The sequence below is a fragment of the Talaromyces rugulosus genome, chromosome III (genome assembly GCF_013368755.1).
Source record: "Talaromyces rugulosus chromosome III, complete sequence".
NCBI classification, from domain to species: Eukaryota; Fungi; Ascomycota; class Eurotiomycetes; order Eurotiales; family Trichocomaceae; genus Talaromyces; species Talaromyces rugulosus.
Window position 1 is genome coordinate 5,676,586 of NC_049563.1, and position 16,001 is coordinate 5,692,586.

Here is a 16,001-nt window from a genome sequence, read left to right on the forward strand (position 1 = left end):
GTATCAATTGATACTAAAATGGAAGAAAATACTAGGATGGTTATGACTTATGTCATGGAAATCTGGATGAGTGATATGTGCCCAAAAAAAACATTGAAGCGGCACCTGGGTCGGTAAAAAAAAGTATTATTTAGCGCCACTCTCTAACAGCATCACATTTATCCCCGAGAAACTGATACAAATGATTACACCCGGGGATAACAGTCGAATAGATCTGTAAAAAATGGTTCTAGAAGTCGGACATGCTCGGATTTTAGGGTGTCTTCTGGCCAAGTTCGGACTTAACAATGATGAGCCCCGCACGCGGATGTGTATAAAGAGCAATTGGCCTCCGACTTTCAAATTTAAAGCCACGATCTCTTCATGTGCCCTTGGTAATTTAATCTTACACCGGACTGTTCCGAAAGAATATAAATTTCATATTCTTTGAAAAAATTCCAATTCGACGAACCCCAATCACTGTCAAAATGTCAATTGATAATGTTGTTCATTCTACCGCCATGGAGTCTTACAGAGACTCATCTCGCCCCTGAACAGCTTGGTCTGGCACACGCCCGAGAAAACAGTATCAAGAATGGCATACCAACCATAGCCGTCTCCCCGACTCAGGGAAAGTTCCTTTCGTTGCTTGCCACCATGAGTAGTGCGAACTATGTTCTGGAGCTTGGAACTCTTGGGGGTTACTCAAGCATTTGTCTTGCCCAGGCAATCAAAGAGCGTGGAGGAAAGCTCACAAGTGTCGATATTTCTAGCGACCGACGTCAAGTTGCTATACAAAACTTGCAGTTTGCTGGTATCGATGTACCTGGCGAGGCGGATGTGCTTCTTGGGGCTGCTCTAGATATTCTTCCAAACCTTGCCAACGAGATTGAAACTGGAACCCGCTCAGCATTTGACTTTGTGTTCATTGATGCAAATTGGGACAACCAGTGGGAATATTTCGACTTCGCCGTCAAAATTTCGAAAGGAAAAGGCAGCGTTATTTATGTAGATAACGTGGTGAGACAAATCCTTGAGGCCGGCATAATTGGACCAGAGAAGAAGGATGAGGAAGTCATGCCACTAGTAGAAAAGGTCGGGCAAGATAACAGAGTAGATGCGGTTGTTATGCAGACAGTTGGTGCAAAAAGCTATGATGGATTTCTAATGGCTGTCGTTAAGTAAATCAATGTACAATCGATAGCTACGGGCTTTTTTGGGTTGATATTACACCAACCATATTAAGACTTCTTCTATTGATATCAAACAACTGAATATAATATCATACCTTGATGCCCCGCCAGATGGTGGAGCCCCGCCTTTTTAGTAGTCGGCCTTGGCAAGAACATTCTGTGCTGACTTCTGGCGTAAGAAAAGCGCCAGTCTACTCTTCCATCAAGAGGTGTCTATTTTTTTTCCACCGAGAAAAACAATACCCAGATCAGTCGTCAGGTAGTGTTTATCTCCTTATCTATACACATTATTGCGATGGCTGCCATGGCCACTTTCCCCTCAGATCTTCTATCGCAACAAGGACGGCCTGCAGAGAACCTCAAGGCTCTGTCATGTATAATCTGTCGACGGAGAAAACTGAAATGTGACCGCAGGGATCCGTGTTCGCGATGCATCAAATCTAGTGTTGAATGTATTTATCCAGATCCAGTGCGATCGCGTCACCAGCGCAAACCGGAGCTAGTCTTGATAACACGACTAAAGCATTACGAAAATCTGCTCAGAAAGAACGGGATTGATCCAAATGCTATTGAAAGTGATAGCTATGATGACAGCGTTTCAATTGAGGGCGAAGTGGAAAACACTCTCAACATCGACCCGGTTCAGGCTTCTTCTGATGTCCACAACCAAACCACAAAGGGACAGTTCCTGTCGAGAGGAGGGAAGTCCATTTACTTTGACAAGTATGGTATTTCACTTCTGAGCTTTGAAACTGAAAAATTAACCATCGATGAAAACAGTAATGTCTGGAGAAATTTCGGCAGTGACGTACGTTAATTTCATACCCTTCTTTTTCTCTCCACTAATACATGTAGCTGACAAGAAATATAGCTCCGCGAGACCGACTCATTACTGCACGATATAGAAGAATATAGTCAGGCTGATAATTTGTTGACTGACCACGGGGGACTTCCTTTAAATTTCGATCGGCTACTTTTAGGACCCCCCTCTAGATCTTCTTTAGCTGGTCTACACCCCAACTCCGTCCAGTCCTTCAAATTGTGGAACATCTTCCTTGAAAATGTCAATTCACTAACGAAGGTTATTCACGCGCCATCTGTCCAGAAACGAATCATGGAAGTCATTGGTGATATCGACTCAATCGGAAACGGCCTTGAAGCACTTTTCTTCGCCATATACTGCTGCGCGATCAATTCCATGACTGAAGACGAAGTAAGGTCCGAGCTTGACACGGAGAAGACAATTTTATGGAATAGGTGCCGTGCTGGTGCCCAGCAAGCTCTGGTAAATGCCAGGTTTACCGCAACAGCGGATTTGATGGTCCTTCAAGCTTTGCTCCTCTTTATTGTATGCTTCGACAAATGATTCAAATTTACCGAGACTTATCTAACAGCGGCCTGGATAGATCTCAACACGTGATGATTGCCATCAAAGAAGCCTATGGTGTCTCAGTGGAGTTGCCATCCGGATAGCCCATCAGCTTGGACTTCACCGTGATGGATCCTGTCTTGGAATGCCCTTCTTCGAGACAGAAATGCGACGGCGCGTGTGGTGGCAACTGATAGTAACTGACAGGCTTATTGCACGCACGTGCGGTTCATTACCGGCTCCACTGCCGCAATCAGATACACGACTTCCGACAATTGTCAATGATACAGAGTTGTATCCGGATATGAAAGAAAGTGTAGCTGACAGTACCGGCGCAACGGAGATGGTATTCTGCCAGGTGCGATATGAATTCCATTCTTGGTTTCAGCGTCAAGACGATGGGAAAATGACAAAAACCGGGGAGGATCCCTGGCGACTTCTGGCCGCGCTTGGTCAGAAAATGTCAACAAACGCTATGTCGGGGCTAGAAAGAGCACTCACCGAAAAGATCATTGAAAAATGCGACCCATCCATTCCGCTGCACCTCCTTGCCATCACATCTGCGAGGTCGACCATGGCTTTAGTAAGATTAATGGCACTTGATCCTTTTCATTCCTTGGAACGAGGTCAGCCACTATCACAGGCCGAGAGAGACAAAATATTCGATGCATCTCTACAACTTGCAAAGTTCTCGACGGATATTCGCTCCATGGACTCCTTGAAACGTTTTTCGTGGCATCTAGACTATTTCTTTCCATGGCCTGCGCTAGTATACGCGCTGTCAGAACTCCGATATCGACCCATCGGAGAACCTACAACGCAGGCCTGGTTCTACCTTGGCTCATTATATTCTAGGCATCATGCTCGACTGATCTCCCGCGCCCGAGGCCCGCTTCATCTTATCATATCGAAACTAGCTGTTAAGGCATGGGACGTTCACAAAACCCAGTACGAGCAACAGGGATTGTCTGTCCCCCCGAAGCCTGAAATAGTCGCCATTGCGTCAGAAATCGACAACCAGGAAAACAAACTCGCTCCGATGGAAGAGGATCAGCACTTTCACGGCCAGCCGAACCATATCTTCCAGGGCCTAAATTTAGACGAGTCGCACTACGATTCCAGCACGTCAACGGGAATAAATGAAGATAGTCATGATTTGCTCGCCGGCTTCTTTGATCAAACGGCAGCACTAGGCGATACTTCAATGGATTGGGGCACCTTGGATAGCATTCTTCAAGATCCACATGATTTTAACATGTCCGTTTATCTTTAAACTATATACCACTTTGTGTTCCACAGTGTGGCTTTGAAGGCCATGTATCTACTATTTTCACTAATTTTTTTCACATTACGTCACTTTATAGATGACTCATGTTTAATAAGATATACCAATATTGAAAAAGCATTTAAAGTAAGCGCGCTCTTGATTTTCTAGTCTTCCTTGGATCTTGAATAGAACTGATACGTAGAATGCGCTCAGCACGGAATAATAGGACTTTACTATTTTTAACTGCAGTTTCAGCAAAAGACATAAAAGCAGCGGACAATGACAAATCTCCTGTTCCCCTGGCTGATACCATCTGAGCTCTGTTCAAAAACAAGAGATGGAGACCTCACTCAATCTGGGGTAAGTATGAAAATTGGGGATGTGGATGTGCGGGGGAGGGCGGAGACGCCAAGCAAGCGGTGTTAGAATGCTACCAATCCCAAAATCCCAATTCAGATCAACGCAGCCAGCCTTCGATCGTCGCCGGATCCGAGGACAACTCCCAGGGCGATCAAAGCGCTAATACTATCGGATCCGAAGCAAAGGCGGGGAAGTCTGAAGCTTGCCATGTACCTGTCTGTCAGTTCAAATAAGTAACGCCCCTTGTTCCTGACAATTCATTATTTTTCAACGCTGTATTATTGATCGTTCCATAGGCGGTCTACATCGCGGGATTTTCGTTCAAAATGACAGACTTTTCCAGCCCAAATAATGTCGTCGTCGAGGATGAGAAGCTAGGCAGGTTCCAGGACGAGGATGTTGAACAAACAAGCAACGCACTACAGAATGTTGACGAGAAAAGGATTTTGCGCAAAATGGACATTCGCCTTCTCCCTATGCTATCCATTTTGTATCTGCTGTGTTTTCTCGATCGGGGCAACATAGGGAATGCGAAGATTGAAGGCTTGCCTGAAGAGCTCGGTCTGACAAGCCCTCAGTACAACTTGTGTTGTCTGTTCATCATTTTCTTTTTCCGTCACTGCTGTGAACCTCAACGCTAATTTATTCCAATTAGTGACCGTGTTCTTTTTCACATATGCCGCCTTCGAAGTTCCATCAAACCTGCTTTTGAAGCGACTCCGACCGTCTATCTGGCTACCTGCTATTATGGTGGCTTGGGGAATCGTTATGGTGAGAAAAGGGAGATTCAGGTTCGAGGAAAAGTTGAGATTTCTAACACCACTTGGTTCAGACCCTGATGGGCGTCGTTAAAAATTATGCTGGACTGTTGACGGCAAGGCTGTTTCTCGGAGTCGCAGGTATGAACCGAACCACGCAGCCAAATATGACTACCGATCTCGACTGCTAAAAATCTACAATAGAAGCCGGCCTTTACCCCGGAGTCGCATTCTATATAACCATGTGGTACTGTCGCCATGAAGCGCAATATCGACAAGCGTTGTTTTTTAGCTCTGCTAGTATTGCTGGTGCTTTTTCTGGGCTTCTCGCTTTTGGCATTGCAGTACGTCTCTTTTCTCATATTCTCAATGTTTTTTGTAGGAAATACTTACTGGATATTTTCTTCGAATCTCCCGCGTGTAAGATCGAATTGTTGAAGCTAATTCAATTTAGAAAATGGACGGCGTTGGGGGATACTCTGGCTGGCGATGGATCTTTATTCTTGAAGGTTTAGCCACGGTGCTTGTTGGCTTCATTTCATTTTTCGTGATTCATGACTATCCCGAGACTGCTTCCTTTTTAACAAAAGACGAACGAGAATGGGTGATTAGTCGTTTAAGAAATCAGAATGTCGATATCCATGGGAGACAGGTGGCGGAGGAAGAAGCATTCTCTTGGAAGTACGTCCGAGATGCCTTTACAGATTGGCAAATTTACCTTGCCCTCATTAGTAAGTTTGTAGACCCTATTTGTTTTGATTATTACAAATACTTATCAATAAATAGTGTACTGGGGTGTCGTATGTCCACTCTATGGAATTTCTTTTTTTCTTCCAACAATCATCAAAAGTTTGGGATATTCTTCCTCCACAGCACAGCTTCTAACGGTATATTACCTGTTCTTTTTTTATTCTTTTAGTTGAAAACATTGAGAACCTGTCGCTAAAAAAAAGGAAAACTTATACAGCTCCCCATATATATCACGTCGGCCATTGTCTCTGTCGTTGCTGCATTTTTCTCGGATCGAGCAGGCCAAAGATCGCCTTTTATTTTCGGCTTTTTCATCTGCATCATATCAGGCTTTGTTATTTGCATTGCAGCCTCGGGCAGAGGAGTACCCGGGGTTGTCTATTTTGGCACATTTTTAGCTGTTGTCGGTATGTATTTCGCTCGGCGTTTTACCTACAGAATGACTTGAAGCTAAGTAGCGTACTATACAGGAATCTATCCAGCCTTTCCTGGAAACGTCACTTGGCTTAGCAACAACCTGGCAGGAGGATACAAACGCGCAGCGGGAATGGCCATCCACATTGGTATTGGTAACCTCGGTGGTGGTAATTATTCACCCTCTATCCATGTTCCATGTAGATACACAAAATATACTGAAATAAATCACAGCTATGGCCTCCAACTTTTATCGCGAACAAGACAGTCCCAAGTTTATTTTGGGCCATGCCTTGGAACTTGGATTTGCCGTTGCCGGGGCGCTCGCTGTGCTCATTCTCCGAATCTCATATCAAAAAGTTAATCTAAAGAGAGAAAAGGCCTTGGCGGATATACATTCTAATACTGCATCATTCGAGTCTGAATCGAGTGGGGAGGGGGATCGGAGCTTGACGTTCCGATATATTCTGTAGCTTGTTGTTCTCCGGGGCCATTTTAACGCTATATATACACGTGGACGAATCATTTTTGGCAGTATCAGGTTTACACGTACTATTCAATTGGATGCTTTAGATTGATTACAGATGTTAGCTATTTTTCAATGCAAGCGATCTCCATTTCAGATAAAGTGTTGATGTCTAGCCAATATAGTTAGTAGCCGAAATGATGATGACAATTATCAGCGTCTTTTGTGATCTTAAATGTGACAAACCATGACTAAATTGTGACCGTGATGAAATGACTTGAATGGCAATAGTCAAGCAAGCAACAACTACAGCACCACTGCGATGTATGTTATCCGAGATCGATAACGTCTCTCTTGAGGCGGATGGCCTACTGACCATAAAAGATCTTGCTTCCGAGCTATAATGCTGTATAAAGCATAATCAGTCTAGTTTTGCTCTATCGATTTCCCCATACATTAAGCCACGCTTATCTCTTTACGTCTTATTGACGATCTAGAGTCGTAATTAAAGTAGAATAAGAGTGGCCAATGTACAGGTGCTTTTTAAAATATTGGACGTCTTTCCGAATGTAGTTGCACTATCACTGTTGGATACAATCAGTTTCCGAGAAATACTCGACGCCCTTGTCCAGCCCAGGAAGGAAGCCGTTAAGTGCGCTATTGCTGGATATTTGCCACTCTAACGCAAGTCTTTCGCAGTGATCTCAGTTCTAATGTGAATTGATCAATAAGAAAATCTGACACTCGACATGTACCATATAGTTTAGCTGTGAGCTATGTATCTGTACATGAATTGAATACCGTCTGCACTACCCCTCGAAATAATCCATCAGCTAGATTTATCAATATCTTGACTGGTCCCTCGAGTCATGGAAGCGTAGAGCAATGGAACAATATCTCACATCCAAGGTACAGGGTAACACTCAGATAATATTTTCAAAGCGCAATGTACACTCGGTGATTTGACCTATTAAATGATCTAGTTTGAGGTCTACAAACTTCACTCTATAACTTAGTGTCCCCGTGTCCGAGGGAAAAAAAGGTGGTGGCGGATGGAAATCTGAGGCTGGTACCGCCAAGCGAGCATAGCTATTCTCCTTGTTTCTTGTATACTCCGTAGTCCGTACACACAAGTGTTTTAATAGGCCGTGATGGCCCTTCTCTCCATCTTTCGCTCGTTTTTCTCTATTCCCCCACCCCATTATTCTTTTACCTGCCTTTCTAGCGTCCATGTACGTAATACAGCTTTACCTTGCCCCTTGCCTCCCACCCTCTCTCTCTCTCACTTTCTTTCTTTTCTTTTCTTTTCTTTTCACGTCTGCAACCATTGAAAAGTTACACGAGTATGGCTAGAGCTTGATACTAACCCCAGTAGGTGGTCGCGTGACTCCACTGTACAACAGTATCGACCAACGATGTTTCTTTACGTCCTCGTGTCTGGCATGTGAAAATTGAGGTGTGGGTCAGACAAGAAACAATGTGTGTAGCCCCGCCTGTCTTATCGTGATAGGTACTTTTTTTTTTTTTGTTGGGAAGATACTTTAGCCATCGAGTTTAGTCATAAATATGTTCATCATGCATGTGTTATTCTGGGCAGGCCACGAAAAACATGTGCATGTAGAGTTAAATTCGCATACTTTAAGCAATAATGCGGCGGAAAAAAAAAAAAAGAAAAAAAAAAAAAAAAGCCTTCGATTGGGCTTCGTTGGGAAAAGCCTCAAGCTAGCTCTGATAACGTCATTCAGAGCCCGTCTTATTCGTTCATTATGTCCGGCTTGACTGTGATTCGTGTGTCCCTTTGCGATATCGTAATTATTATCAACACGACAAAGATTTCACTGTTACTATTTTTGCCTCGAACGGCGTAGCTCAACAAACACGTAGCCGCGTGGGGAGGAAAAAACCTAATAGTAATATTAATACGTGGGCGCTGCACCGTGACCGCGCTGAGCGCGCTCATTGCCCCAGTGCCACTTCTCGTGGTATCCACTCGCAGTCTGAGTTCTCCTGGCCCGGGTCGAGACTCGTCGTACATATATCATATATGTATGCCCGACCCCTCGGTTTTCATCCATCAACTGCTACATGTATGACGCCGCGAGATCCAGAGAAATGTCTGTGATTGATACTACTAAAGACCTGTCGGCGCTCTTCAGAAAGCAGGCACAGGCTACCCCAGATGCTATTGCGCTGGAAGACGACAGCGCTACCAAGTATACATACGGAGAATTGAACTCCCAAGTCGACGTACTTGCGCAGCGGCTACGCCAGTACGGTGTTGACCGAGACACTCTCGTTGGTGTGCTGCTGCCACGCAGTGCCGACTATGTCCTTGCATGTCTCGCCATTCTCCGAGCAGGAGGCGCATTTCTCGTCCTAGAGTTGGCCTATCCACCAGATCTCTTGGCCGATGTACTCGATGATGCCAAACCCGCCGTGATAATCACCAAAAAGTCCGAAACGGGCAAGATCCGGTCTAGTGTCCCACTGATCTCGTTGGATGACCCTGTTCCAGGGACCGACAAGTTCGGTTCCGAGCCTGGGCCTCTTCCAGGTGATGAAGACTTGAACCGACTAGCTTTTGTGGCATATTCCTCGGGGACGACAGGCAAGCCCAAGGGCATTGCCAACCCGCATCGAGCCCCTGTGCTCTCGTACGACGCAAGGTTCGCCCTGTCTAACCTCCACGCCGGAGACCGTGTTGCGTGTAATGTGTTCTTCATCTGGGAGATCCTGCGTCCCCTGTTGCGAGGAGCGACTGTTGTGGTTGTGCCAGACGAAGTGAGCTACGACCCGACTGCGCTCGTCGACTTGCTCGTCTCTAGGCAGATCACCGAAACTTTGATGACGCCCACTCTATTGGCAACGGTGCTCTCATGCCATCCAAACATTGGATCTCGTTTGACAGGGCTGCGGTCTCTGTGGCTCAACGGCGAAGTCGTCTCCACAGATTTGGCTCGTAGAGCAATTGGAGCCTTGCCTAAAACCCGCCTACTCAACTGTTACAGTGCTTGCGAGACCCACGAGATTGCTTGTGGCGATATCCGTGACATGTTCGACAGCGAGGCCGCGTACTGTCCAGTTGGTCCACCGCTAGATCCTGCACACACTTATATACTTGACGAAGCCGGCCAAAAGGTAGCTGATGGACTGAGTGGAGAGATTTTTGTCGGCGGCCAATTGCTAGCTCGGGAATATCTTAACCGCCCGGAAACCACAGCCAAGGCTTTCACCGCGGACCCATTCGATCAAAAAAACTCTGGAGCACGTATGTACAGAACCGGGGATTTGGGGCGGATACTGCCATCCGGCTTGCTTGAGATTACCGGCCGCATTGGGTCAATGATCAAACTGCGCGGGTACTCAGTTGTGCCAGGAAAGGTAGAAAATGCGATAGTTAAAAACCTAGCAGTCAGAAATTGCTGCGTAACCGCGCATGGTGAAGGATTGGATAGGCAATTGGTGGCCTACATTGTTCGAGACGAAGCTGGACTGTTGCCCGATCGCCCTGAGGTAGAGATTAATGAGACCGGTCATAGCCCTGCATCAAGGCGTACTCTCTCCCTATACCTCGCACAATACATGATCCCTGTTCTATGGGTTGAGTTGAATGCTCTTCCTACCCATGGCGTGTCCGGCAAAGTTGATACCAAGAGCCTCCCTCCCCCGCCAAGCTCTAGTACACTGAACGGTAATAGGCACGTTGAGAAAGATCCCATTGGATTTGAGGAAATTGCAGCGATCTGGGCGGCCACCTTGAAAACTTCTCAGGCGCTGCTGAAGATAGAAGACAATTTCTTCGACCTAGGCGGCCAGTCTCTTTTGCTAGCCGACCTGTCCTCTAGAACCTCGCGGGAATTTGGATTTCGTGTCCCAATAGCTCGATTGGCGGAAAATCCAACTATTAACGGCCACATCGACATCGTGCGTGGTATCCGGGATGGACATGCAGCAGCAGTACAAGCCGAACTCCCAGCCTTCTTGAGGGCCGATTCTACTCTTGATGATGACATCAGGCCACCAAAAGAGACCAAATTGTGCCCAATAAATGAGGCAAACACTGTCCTTTTGACAGGCGTGACAGGATACCTGGGTGCCTTTCTACTCAGCGACCTATTGGAAAACACGAAGGCAGAGATTATTTGCCTAGTCCGTTTCAGTGACCCGGAGGAAGATGATCGAGCCGGAGGCGCGGCACGTATACGTAGAAATCTCCTAGACATGGGATTATGGCGCGACTCTATCATGGAGCGTGTGCAAGTACTTCCGGGCAATTTGTCTCGCGAACGGTTTGGTCTAACGCCAGAGGTCTTCGAAGATCTCGCAGCCCGTGTGCAGGTTATCGTTCATGCCGCTGCGAGCGTCAATCTTGTCTATCCCTATGCAGCTCTACGCGATGCCAACGTCGGCGGGACGAGAGAAATTCTTCGGCTGGCCTGCAAGAGCGGCGCCACGGTGCAATATGTTTCTACGAACGGAGTGCTACCACCATCCGGCACAGCTGGGTGGCCCGAAACCACCATGCTCTCGGTCGAAGAAGTCCCAGACAAGCTTCTCGATGGCTATGGGCAAACAAAATGGGTGGCTGAGCAGCTTGTCCTAGAGGCTGGCCGCCGTCACCTGCCGGTGAAAATACACCGGGCTGGGACTATCAGCGGCCACAGCGTTACTGGCGCAGCAAACGCATGGGATTTGCTTTCTGCACTGATCGTAGAATCGATCAAGCTGGGATATGCCCCAAAGGTGGACCGCTGGCGCGCGGAGATGACACCAGTCGACTTTGTCAGCAAATCTATTATCCATCTTGCCACGCAAACCCAGGCAGATCAGACAATTTTCCACCTCGGGGACCCCAATCCAGTCAGTACGAAATCTGTCTTCGACGATTTAAATAGTCTCGGGTATCCCACACAACCGGTGGAATGGGACGAATGGGTTGCCCTCTGGAACGAAAAGCGAGGCTCAGCCAAGGGCGGTGACGGCTCATTCACTGTCGACATCATCCGGAGTGGCATGCCAACGGTGGAATTTCTTCAAGGGATTGTGGTGCTTGACAACGCTGCAACCAGACCCTTCAGAATAGCGGTTGAACGGCCAAAGGTGGATATTGATCTTCTAGAAACATATACTCGTCACTGGTTTGCCAGAGGGTGGCTACCCCAGCCGCCATCACGAAAAAATGGACTCGCCCGGCCTGTGAAACCAGTTCCTAGGTCTCCATTGGGTGGGCGTGTAGCAGTGATCACCGGTGCATCCTCTGGAATTGGTCGTGCAGTCGCCATTGCGTTAGCCAAACAAGGTTGTCACGTGGCACTTGGAGCGCGACGGTTGGACGCCCTTGAAGCTGTCAAACAGAAGACTGCCAACCACGACGTCCGAGCCATCATCCGACAGACTGATGTCACGAGCAAACGGCAGGTCGAAGCCCTCGTTCATGCAGCCACCGAGGAACTTGGGCCGGTTGACATCCTAGTATCCTGTGCAGGCGTCATGTATTTTACCATGATGGCGAATGTGCAGACCGAAGAATGGGAGCGTACTGTTGATGTAAACTGCAAGGGCCTTCTGAACTGTTTATCGTCCACCGTGCCTAATATGTTATCACGCGGCAGCGGCCACATTGTTGCTATTTCCTCTGACGCTGGCCGAAAAGTCTTCCCCGGACTAGGCGTTTATTCAGCTAGCAAATTCTTCGTCGAGGCAACGCTCCAGTCGCTCCGTCTAGAGACGGCCGGGTCAGGTCTCCGCGTGACTAGCGTGCAGCCTGGAAATACTGCCACGGACTTGCTGGGAATGTCGACCGATGTTGAGGCCGTCAAAAAGTACGGGGAGCCATCGGGAGCTCAGATCCTTGACCCTGAAGATGTTGCAAGCTCGATTGTTTACGCATTATGCCGACCACCGCATGTGTCTGTAAACGAGGTGTTGATTGAACCGAGAGATGAGCCTATTTAATATGCTGCCACGCATTGATTATTCTTGGGATACCTGGTTCGGTCGGAACTACCGAATGAAAGGATGACACGATATTGGCAAATTACCAACGCAGCGTACACTACTTATTATTCCGTCTGCATACTGAGCACAAGTTTCCAAACCGTTATTATATGTACAAGGGAAATTTTTGACATTAATAAGTTTAGTTCTGGCTTCTTCCATGAAGCCGATACTAGCTATATGGCCTGATTCTTAGTCTAGAAAGCTATTTTTGTGATTTTATTGTTAAAAGACTTAGGCATTCTATACTTAGCTGTCTTATTTAAAGTCTCCTTCCTGGTTTTAAATTAATATAGAGAATGTCATCATGACACGGATGGCACAGACACAACAAACGAGGACAACTGCTAATAAGCAAGGTATATAAGATGAGTGCCTTGTACAATGTAAATTTCTGCCTAGGCATTAGAATTAGAGAGAATGGCTGAGTTATCATACTCTGTACTGAGACAGGCCTTGTCCACATTCAGGACGTACTTGGTATTTAAAAACATATTTAGTCAACTATCTCGGCCTTAATAACATTTGAACCCGTTACATTATCAACTAAAAAATAAAACATACATGTAGGACTACATATATTACCAACAGTCCCCATTACGGGGTCTCTGTTTAAACAATGGTAAACAAGTCGTTAGTTGTAAGTCTAAGAGAATATATCTCAATGTTAACATTTGTGAGAATCCATCGCTTCTACTAGGACAATACTGAGATATAAAATTTCAATCTACTACACAGTAGCAATATCTTAAAAATAGCTTTATCCGCAACATAAAGCGTAATAAATTGGTAACTAGGACATCAGCGAGAGTCTATATGAAATTACTGATAAAATCTATAAAACCTAAGGTGGGATAAATAAAATATATCCTGCAATATTTAAACCTAATCTGGTTAATAAGAACCCCCTCTACATATCAATTGATTGATGTTAAGGGATCCCTTTTTGGTATAGCTGTAACCAAGTCTTCATCAACTCAAGACTTTAATGTTGCCAATCCTAACTGCCAGTTGATAGAAAGAGAACCAGATCTATCCATATTACATACAAGCGACAAAGAGAAAACAGCCCATTGAACTAGATAACTAAGATATAACTGCCAGTAAACGGTTTTTTCTGTGGTCACTGTCTATCACAACAACACTTCCACCTGGCAATGATTAGATAGAGCCCTAAGCTGCGCCTACGCCAAGATCCCCACCTTCATTGCATGGGTCCTCACCACCATCCTTGCCGACTTACTAGCTGTGTGGATGTTACGTACTATATCTAGGCGCTGACCACCCCCTTTGGTTGGATTTATCACGAGCTGAAACCGAAAATACGCCTTCGTATCTAGTCTGATGTGTGGTTACTTCCAAACAACTCACCCTCATAAAAACCAACACTTCTGTTTGGGGGGATATCTGAAATGCTGCTGCCTGATGCTTACATCTCTTTGTGGCCAATGGTAAAGTCTTAGTTAATGTTAGCTTCTGTTGGTTTAAGGATAAAAATGGTAGGAATTGGTTATGTAATTACTAGAGGTAGTGTGTGGTATGGTTCATGTCCACTTGACTTGCAACTAGCAATCCTTACCCGGTCTGGTGTGCCTTAACTAGGTTTTGAGCGCATACAAATGAAAACCCAACCGCCACCTAGACTCTGTCTGTTTATTCCCGACCGGGGGTCCCGGGAAATTCCATGTTCTCTATATGAATGATTGACTGTATTCGATTCTCAGATAGTAGACAGCTGTTAGACTACATTCTAAACAAACCCGATCTCCTTCCTATTTGGACATCTAGGAAAACATTATATAATTCTTGACTTTTGATAAACAATAAACAATGCGATTTTATCCGCCCCCTAGAACGCCGAGAAAGGGGGTTTAAATAACGCTTGCGTACGTGATTGTTCAAAATACAGGAACCAAACTCAATTAACCATGCGGACCGAAGTTTTTATTGATAACGACAATAGATCAACCTTTGTTCATTCATTCAAGCTCGGCCATCTTTCCCCAATCCAGCGTTTCTGGTCCTGGTGCTGGCTCTTGCTGCCAACACTAGCACAACGAATATAACTGCAACAAGAGATCTTATTCCTGAAAAGCCAGAAAAGTCCCTGGTACCGTGAGGCTGGGGTGAAACCGTTTCCATGTATTTCAATTCAATCATATCTGTATTGTCGTAATCTTCAACCAATTGCCCTGGATCATAATAATCGAAAGGGTTTGTCTCAGCTGATGAGTGTTGTTCTTTTGATCTTTTAAATGGATCCAGGAGGTCAGAATCGACTGATTGTTGAGTTTCGGCAAAGTCTTCGTCAAGAAAATCGTATTTAGGGTCATCAGACAGGATGTAGTCTGGTTCGTGATAGAGGCGCCATTTCTCGTAGTCTGTCAACGGTCGTTCCACACTGCCTTTCCTTCCCTCATGCCTCTTCTCCATGGACATAGGAGCCATTTTACTGCAATTGCGTTCTCTCCTTTTTCCTGGCTGACTAAGATTTGAAATCTAGTATTTCTTCTTGTCTGGTCTGCAAAGAGGGCATAAAAATGATTCTTGGAGGATAAGGTCTGGGCATTTATCAATTATCTATCAATAGGGACCCGGATTGTACACGGAATTATTGTAAATACGTCTAAAACTAAGCTCCAGTTCCCACGGAGTAGCATTAATAATGCATAAGATTCGGCTTGGCTTAGTTTACCACACAAACTTCCTCCGCATGTAACCTCTAATAAAATGCTGCTGCCTAATCCACAACTTCAGTATGGAATTTTGACTCTCAACGATTGTACAGCAAAACCTCTTACCGACGTTCAAAGCACAGCTGTCGAATTCATGGTACAAAAAAAACACAACAAAGGTAATCCGTGATATCGAAAGTGTACTGACTGTACTATTGGAAGGCATCGGGAGCAGGGACCTAGACCTCGCAACAAAGAACACGCTATAGCTACGAACACACAGCTTAGTCCACATACCTTAAATGCTATTGATAAGGTTAGGGAGTTGGTTTATCGGCTTCTTGAAGAGGAAATCCCTTTGAAGATACTGTATGGACTTTTCACGTCTAAACTTCTTTTTTTCGGTATTCTTAAAATGGAGAACAGTTATGAAAGTTGCCACACTAACACTGATCGGCTAACTGAAGGGAAAGGTTTTCGAAATATGTAAAGAAAAGAACCTATCGTCGCAGATTTTTACAATGCGGTGCTTATACCTCGAGGCTATCACAAGATCCCACACTCCGTTGCCGGAGTGCGCTACACTCGCCATGGTTCCGTTGGAGGCGATAGAGTTGGATAGTTGATGGTAATTCTGAACTACAATATTCAATAGGGACGAGGCTTCTAGATCTATGAGGTCAACTTCGCTTTAGCATAAGGAGAGTTTGTTTTCGTAGCCACGAAGGAATCGCTTGGAGAAGGTCTTTACCTTTCCTTCGACCTCTATAGAG

At 45.6% G+C, this 16,001-nt stretch overlaps 4 protein-coding genes across 4 annotated transcripts; 3 read left to right on the forward strand and 1 right to left on the reverse strand.

The window, feature by feature from the left end:
* Nucleotides 1-480: 480 nt before the first annotated feature.
* On the forward strand, nt 481-3,814 carry TRUGW13939_06754 (uncharacterized protein; the record flags this gene model as incomplete). The annotated part of the gene is made up of 4 exons (XM_035489902.1): nt 481-1,155; nt 1,420-1,980; nt 2,044-2,520; nt 2,579-3,814. 4 exons carry the CDS (start codon nt 481-483, stop codon nt 3,812-3,814), a joined length of 2,949 nt encoding a protein of 982 aa, XP_035345795.1.
* Nucleotides 3,815-4,494: 680 nt separating this feature from the next.
* On the forward strand, nt 4,495-6,563 carry TRUGW13939_06755 (uncharacterized protein; the record flags this gene model as incomplete). The annotated part of the gene is made up of 9 exons (XM_035489903.1): nt 4,495-4,759; nt 4,824-4,939; nt 5,001-5,067; nt 5,131-5,270; nt 5,381-5,657; nt 5,713-5,726; nt 5,894-6,083; nt 6,147-6,260; nt 6,325-6,563. The coding sequence occupies 9 exons, from the start codon at nt 4,495-4,497 to the stop codon at nt 6,561-6,563; spliced, it is 1,422 nt and encodes a 473-aa protein (XP_035345796.1).
* Nucleotides 6,564-8,668: 2,105 nt separating this feature from the next.
* TRUGW13939_06756 (uncharacterized protein) lies at nt 8,669-12,511 on the forward strand (the record flags this gene model as incomplete). Its single annotated transcript, XM_035489904.1, has 1 exon — nt 8,669-12,511. The coding sequence occupies one exon, from the start codon at nt 8,669-8,671 to the stop codon at nt 12,509-12,511; it is 3,843 nt and encodes a 1,280-aa protein (XP_035345797.1).
* Nucleotides 12,512-14,536: 2,025 nt separating this feature from the next.
* Nucleotides 14,537-15,001, reverse strand: TRUGW13939_06757 (uncharacterized protein; the record flags this gene model as incomplete). The annotated part of the gene is made up of 1 exon (XM_035489905.1): nt 14,537-15,001. One exon carries the CDS (start codon nt 14,999-15,001, stop codon nt 14,537-14,539), a length of 465 nt encoding a protein of 154 aa, XP_035345798.1.
* Between the last annotated feature and the right edge of the window lie 1,000 nt (nt 15,002-16,001).